Source organism: Trypanosoma rangeli (assembly GCF_003719475.1).
Source record: "Trypanosoma rangeli strain AM80 chromosome Unknown Tra_15.4_contig_00139, whole genome shotgun sequence".
In the NCBI taxonomy this organism is placed as follows: domain Eukaryota; phylum Euglenozoa; class Kinetoplastea; order Trypanosomatida; family Trypanosomatidae; genus Trypanosoma; species Trypanosoma rangeli.
Window position 1 is genome coordinate 39,771 of NW_021705883.1, and position 6,721 is coordinate 46,491.

General features: G+C 55.5%; 3 protein-coding genes across 3 annotated transcripts, besides 6 other annotated features; all 3 read left to right on the forward strand.

The window, feature by feature from the left end:
• Positions 1-512: 512 nt before the first annotated feature.
• TraAM80_04679 (glycosyltransferase family 28 protein) lies at positions 513-1,619 on the forward strand (the record flags this gene model as incomplete). Its single annotated transcript, XM_029381597.1, has 1 exon — positions 513-1,619. The coding sequence occupies one exon, from the start codon at positions 513-515 to the stop codon at positions 1,617-1,619; it is 1,107 nt and encodes a 368-aa protein (XP_029238582.1).
• Positions 1,620-1,636: 17 nt separating this feature from the next.
• Positions 1,637-1,687: a sequence feature (A-rich).
• A 162-nt stretch (positions 1,688-1,849) lies between these two features.
• Positions 1,850-1,874: a microsatellite.
• Positions 1,875-1,884: 10 nt separating this feature from the next.
• Positions 1,885-1,924: a microsatellite.
• Positions 1,917-1,955: a microsatellite.
• A 143-nt stretch (positions 1,956-2,098) lies between these two features.
• TraAM80_04680 (putative N-alpha-acetyltransferase 25, NatB auxiliary subunit) lies at positions 2,099-4,681 on the forward strand (the record flags this gene model as incomplete). Its single annotated transcript, XM_029381598.1, has 1 exon — positions 2,099-4,681. The coding sequence occupies one exon, from the start codon at positions 2,099-2,101 to the stop codon at positions 4,679-4,681; it is 2,583 nt and encodes an 860-aa protein (XP_029238583.1).
• A 200-nt stretch (positions 4,682-4,881) lies between these two features.
• Positions 4,882-4,901: a microsatellite.
• Positions 4,902-4,933: 32 nt separating this feature from the next.
• Positions 4,934-5,482, forward strand: TraAM80_04681 (Ama1 protein; the record flags this gene model as incomplete). The annotated part of the gene is made up of 1 exon (XM_029381599.1): positions 4,934-5,482. One exon carries the CDS (start codon positions 4,934-4,936, stop codon positions 5,480-5,482), a length of 549 nt encoding a protein of 182 aa, XP_029238584.1.
• Positions 5,483-5,568: 86 nt separating this feature from the next.
• Positions 5,569-5,652: a microsatellite.
• The last annotated feature ends 1,069 nt before the right edge of the window (positions 5,653-6,721 follow it).

Here is a 6,721-nt window from a genome sequence, read left to right on the forward strand (position 1 = left end):
GCGGGCGGGGCGGGATTGGGGGCACTGCGCTGCGGCGAGCTGCGTATTAGCGCTGCTGTGGCAGAGGAGCAGCTGGTGCACTACAAGTGGGTGCCGCCCAAACGCGTACCTAAACGTGATCGTACCGCATGACTGACGTGAATGCCGTGACGCTTCTCTCCCCTCTCGCCATAAATACACTTGCAGCTTCATGCATTGAGGGTTTCACTGGCATATATTATGCCTGCAGGCATGTGCGTGCTTCTTCTTTTTCTCCTGCATGTTTTCCTTTTCTTCCTTGCATTACATCTGATTTCCCACCCCTTTTTTTTTCTATTTTTCTATCTCTCTGTTTGCTCTGGCAGTAGAGCACATATACGATGGGGTTGCTCCTGCTAATGGCGCTGTTTTTAGTGGGGGTCGTGTGACGGTTTGTTAGGATTGTGCGAGGGCAGCCGGCGTCTGTCTACCGCGGAAGGGAGGTCCCACTGAACGTCTGCATCGTCTTGGGTTCTGGTGGACACACCAGCGAAATGATGCGGGCCATCAGAGCGCTGCCGCTGGACGTGTGGCGGGCCAATCGCCCCTTTTACGTCGTCTCCGCCACAGACGACCATTCGGCTGCGCTGGCTGCGGAGTTTGAAAAGGGTCACTTTCGGCGGTGCTGCCGGTTGCACACTATTCCTCGTGCCCGTGAGGTGGGACAGAGCTACTTCCTTTCGATCTTCACAACGCTCCACGCACTCGGGTCCTCGCTGCGCCTTATCGTTGCGGAGAAGCCCGACGTGCTTTTGTTGAATGGGCCGGGTGTGTGTGTGCCGGTGGTGGCGGCAGCACTGCTGATGGCCACACTTTTTCCTTCGTGGTACTACCCCCGCCCCGGCATCGCATACATGGAGTCCTTTACCTGCGTCCGCCACATGTCGCTTTCTGGGAGACTACTGAGGCCGTTCTGCGACGTCTGCACGGTCCATTGGCGGTCACTCTACGATGCCTGTCTCGGGAAGCGGCGGCGCAACAATGGATCTCTCTTTTACGTTGGTCTTCCGCAAGACGCTGCAGATGCGCCGCAGCCTCTGAGGGCGCCCAGGCAGGCGAGTCCACACCCTCCTAGCGGCGAACAGGTGGCTCTGGTCACTGTCGGCTCCACTCAATTTGATTCGCTGATTAGGGCTTTGGATGATGAGGCGGTTTGTAAGGCGATGGCGATGCGAGGTATCACGCGGCTGCTGATTCAAAAAGGGGCGTCGACGTACAACATGCGCATACGTGCCGCCAACTTTGTCACTGTGGATGTTGTTGCGTACCTTCCAAAGCTGCAGGAGGTTATTAAAGACGCGGCGTTGGTCATTTCGCATGCGGGGGCCGGAACCATCCTTGAGGCTTTGGAGTTTAAGAGGCCCTTAGTCGTCGTGCCCAACCGCGCCCTCATGTCGGATCACCAGCTGGAGCTTGCAGAGGCTCTAAATGCGGCGCGGTACCTCTTCTGTGTTCAGGTGGGCGATATCTGTCGCGAGCTGCAGACGCTCGACTTCAGCGCACTCCGCGTGTTCCCTGGAACGAATGCAGCTGCGTTGCGAGACGCACTTCTACCGCTTTTGGCAGCGGGGGATTTTAGTTCCAGTGACACATTAAAGTAGGGGGTGCTCGCCAAGGCAAAAGACAGGAAAAGAACGAAAGAAGAAAAGAAATGAAAATAAAAAGAAGAGGGTGCCGCCCTTGTTGCTGGTGGCCCGCGTTGAGTTGGGCACACACTCCTGCAGTACAGCACTGGGGGGCCGGCTCCCTTGGTCACCTTTTTCTCCCTGTGTACATACATGCACGTATGTATCTGTGCACAGTTGGGATGCTGATTGGAGTCCATTGCCATTTTTGTTTTGTTTTGTTTTGTTTTGGAGCAACGCCTTGTTTTTTGTTTTTGGTTCTCTCTTTTCTTGGTGTGTGTGTATGTGCGTCTCTTTTTCTCTCTGTGTGTGGTTCCCTCCACAAGTTGTATTTCAGGCGCCCTCGCAACGCGGTGGAGGGGGGAGGCAGATTGGCAAGAGAAAACAAAAAGCTTCGAATAGAATTGTCGATTTTGTGGCGGGAAAGGAGAGCAGGGAAAAAGTTGGTGTTGCCCATGGCAGATGGCGCCGCCGTACGCATCTTTAACCTCATCGATGAGGGCAAGCTTGCTTCGGCAGAGGGGCTGCTGGAGGCGGCACTGTCAAAGCACCCCGACAGCCACGCGGTGCTGGCGGCAGAGGCGTTGCTGCTGCTGAAGACAAACCAACTGGAAAAGGCGAAGGAGAAGGCGGAGGCGCTAAGCGAGCAGAACGTCGTGGACAAGGATGCAATAAGTGCCCTTGTTCACGTGCTCGGGCACTGCTGTAGCTGGGAGGCGCTGGCACGCACGTATGAGCGTATGAAGGGTGTTCAAAATGAGCGGAATATGATGGAGAACTTGGCTCAGGTCTACGTGCGTATGGGGTCCTATGATGCGGTGCAGCAGACGGCGGTGCAGCTTTATCGTAAATGGGGGGATGTGCGGTACCAGGTGTGGGCAGTGCAGGCAAATTTGTGCCAGGTCCCACCCGAGGCGACGGACCACCTTCTGCTTAAGCTTTCCGCAAAAATGCTTGACGAGAGTATCTTGAAAAGCAACGACCTCATCACCCCTTCCACGTCGCGGATGTATGTTGAGGTGCTTCAGCAGCAGCGGCTGTACAGTGAAGCTGTGGCGTACCTTTGCAGCACTCGGGGGGCGGCGGTGGGGGTTCCCGAGGCTCGACTGGAGCTCTTGGCGGCCACGCTGCGTTGCAAAAGCGACTTGGGCAAGGCCAATGCGGTGGCGAGGCATCTCTGGCACCGTCAACCGGACAATTGGACGTTTGTGGATTTGTACCTGAACACGCTCTCCGAAGAGGAGGAGAACCCCACCAACGCCGTCCTGAGACTGGATGGCCCCAAGGAGGAGAACCGCGTCGTCGTTCAGCTGTCCGAGAGGGATCACACGCTGGCGGACGCGCTGCGCCTCTGTCATAGCTTGCAGTCTACACCCGCGTCGGCCGGAGCCAAGCGACCGTGCCGTGGCCCGTTCATGGCGGAGCTAGAGGTTCTTTCGCGCCAGGGGGCCACCGAGGCCCTGCAGCAAAAAACGGTCGCCTACGCGAAACGCTTCTACGCCAATGCGTGTTGTTTCTTGGATGTTTCGACGTACCTGGACGGCACCTCAGCCGCGGCCATTTATGCCTGGGCCTCGGCGGAGATGAGTGCGGAGGAGGACGTGCTGCACCACCACACACGGCGAATTCTTGGACTGCGCTGCCACGTGGCCATGTGGGGTGCGACACGCGAGCAGCAGCCGGATCTCACCTCGATGGAGGACCTCTTGAAAGTGTGCTGCAGCGCATACGCCGAGACGAAGCCGCTCTCTGCTCATCTTGCATGGAGTGAGGAGGGCCTTCTTGATGGGTACATCACCATTGCGCTTAACATTGTCTTGCACGCCTATTATGCGACCCGTGATTTGGAGTGGGTGAAACGAGGGCTTTTGTTACTCGAGGCTGTGGATCGTAGGCAAAACAATCCGACTTGGCTCATTTATTCCGTTTGTTTTGCTCGCCTGCTTGGTCTGGCGGATGTGGAGGCCTGGCGCCAGCTCGCCTTCAAGAGTGTGCAGCACGACACAATGTCACACGCTGGTTACTGGCCGCTCTTGGAAGGCGTTGCGGTGGACGAGGCTTGCCAGTGGAATGAACTTGCCTGGGAGCACTATCGCGCGCTAGAAAGGGACTGCAGTCTGCTCCGCTGGAAGGTGTTTGCGTTTGCCTCATGGCCGGCCATGAAGGACCTCCAGGAGTACGAACGGCGCCAGACGAATTCTGTCGCGAGAATTGTGTGTGCGGTGCACCGCGTAGCTGCGGCGTTGCGGCGTTGCCAGACGCAGCGCAACGTGTTTGATCTCATGCGGTCGGAGGAGCGCACAATGGCTGAGGCGCTTGCGGCCCTTCAGGTCTCGCGGGAGGCGGAGCTAACCGACAACACCGACTGGGTGGTGGCACGGTCCCTGGTGCTGGGGAACATCCACGAGGAGAAGGTGCGAGCGCTGACGGACGAGTTGTTTGGCATGCCCACCAAGGAGCAACGCATCCATCACACGCGTCAGCTGCTGGGCAGCCTCATGCTTTTGCACGACATCGCGTTACTCGAGGAACACCGCCTGCAAGTGGCAAACGCTATGAAGCCGAAGAGGGCAAAAAAGCCTGTGGCCCAGCTCCCGGCACAAGCTCCTCTGCCGACACTTTTGTGCAAGGAGCACTCCGACGCGCTGCCGACGCTCCCTGTAATAGGCGCCATTGCACCGGCCCTTTTGGAGTTCGTGAGGGCGCAGGGTGAGGGCGCAGTCGTTCCATACACCACCGCCATTCAGGATGCGCTGCTGACTACTGTGGGATCGCCGCAGGTCCACAGCTTCCTGTTTCCCGAGGCGTTTATTTTGACTGCGCTTCTACAGGTTGGTACCGTGTCCAGGTTGCCCATCTCCGCGTGGTCCAAAGACCTCCATAACGCTCTCCAAAAGCTACAGGCGTTTCACCGCGATGACGTGGCAGCAACCGCACAGGGGCACGTAAAGAAGTTGTTTGAGGACAAGGCATTACGCGTGAGGACACTTTCAAGTGATTTGCTACGCGACGTTCTTGCTGCAAGTCGCCGACGGTGATGAGTTTTATTGATTTGTGTTGGGGCGTAACTTCATACTTTTTGGGAGCGCTGTGGTGTGTGCGGCTTTACGGCCGGGTTGTGCACGGGCCGGCAAACACTTTGACCTTTACAAATGCCTCTCTGCCCTCATTTTCCTGCGTATGCCTTTCTTTTTCCCCTTTTTTCACCTGAGAAGATTTTCGCTTTTTCTGCTTTTTTTGTGTGTGTGTGTGTGGTGTACGTTTTGTCAGCAAGGCATTGTTAATCACAAATGCAGATGCCGAATCCAGGAGGGGATATACGATACCCTGAGGCCGAGGCCGCAAAGGTTGGTACTGGCCCAGAAGTCATGGGTGTGCCCGTGGCGAGTAAAGTCTATTATGCGTCGCCGCCTCTGGTAACTCAGACCCCCATGGAGGTCCATCTCCCCCAACGGGATTGGAAGTACGGTACCTGTCACTGCTGTCAGGACTGCTCGCCGTGCGTGGAGGCCTGGTGCTGTTATTACTGCCAGCTTTCCCGACAGTACAACGTGGTGGTTCAGCGCGGTGGACCCACCATAGACGGGATGATCTGCTTGGCCGCATACTGTGGGGATTACTTTTGCGGTGGTATTGTTTCCCCAATTTTACATTGTTCGATGCGCACCAAACTCCGGGAAAGCCTCAACATCCGGGGCACGGTTGTTGATGACTTCTGTTGCGCCTTGTGCTGCGGGTCCTGCACTCTGCAGCAGTCTTTGATGGAGATGACAGCGGTGGGCATGTTCCCCGGCGCCTGCTGCTATGAAGCACCTCCCGATTGTGTGGCGATGCAGTAGATGCCGGCCGCCGTCCAGGCTCTCGGACGGTGTGTGTGTGTACGGGCGTAATCGTTTTCTTTTTTGTTGTTATTTTCAATGCGCGCAACAAAAAACAACAACAAAACAAACAACAAAAACAAACAAACAAACAAACAAACAAAGAAACAACAACAAAACAAACAGAAAAAAGGTAACCGAAGGTACATAATTGAACGTACACCCCCCCCCCCTATTCAGGGAAGATATGGCTCTACATGCGCCTTTATGTTTGACAATTGGAGTTGCGGCGGTACTCTGCTGCAGGCGACCACGCAAGAGATAATGGCTCAACGGATCGCTGTAAAAGTGATGGAATCTCCGTTTCCGGGCTCCAGGGCACTTCTTCTTGTCCATTTTACTTTTTTTTTCTGCCCAGGGGCAATATGGTATATTTATGTATGATGTGCATTTTTTTTTTTTTGGGTTGCAGCATCATGCGAACAAGTGCGACGTTACGACCCCAAAAAATAGGCGACCTGCAGGGTTATTTGGGAGGCAGCGGTGTCTCCTGTGCAGCTCCCATTTTTTTTTTTTTCCATCCGTTGTTGCTTTGGTTTTTGAAATTATACCACGTTGGCGGAGCTGTGCGAGTGTAGTTTTTGTGCTTGTTTTATTTCGGGCTTCCCACCCCAACCCCGGCCTCTACTGCTAATACCACCACTAGTGCCAGCAGTACTGCCCATGGGGAAGGGTCTGGCGGTTGCGGGTTTCCAAAGGCCGCCGCTCTGTGAGCTCCCCAACGAGGTCCGGTGATCATAATTTACCGCAAGAAACCTGGACAGCGGGCGGGGCGGATTGGGGGCACTGCGCTGCGGCGAGCTGCGTATTAGCGCTGCTGTGGCAGAGGAGCAGCTGGTGCACTACAAGTGGGTGCCGCCCAAACGCGTACCTAAACGTGATCGTACCGCATGACTGACGTGAATGCCGTGACGCTTCTCTCCCCTCTCGCCATAAATACACTTGCAGCTTCATGCATTGAGGGTTTCACTGGCATATATTATGCCTGCAGGCATGTGCGTGCTTCTTCTTTTTCTCCTGCATGTTTTCCTTTTCTTCCTTGCATTACATCTGATTTCCCACCCCTTTTTTTTTCTATTTTTCTATCTCTCTGTTTGCTCTGGCAGTAGAGCACATATACGATGGGGTTGCTCCTGCTAGTGGCGCTGTTTTTAGTGGGGGTCGTGTGACGGTTTGTTAGGATTGTGCGAGGGCAGCCGG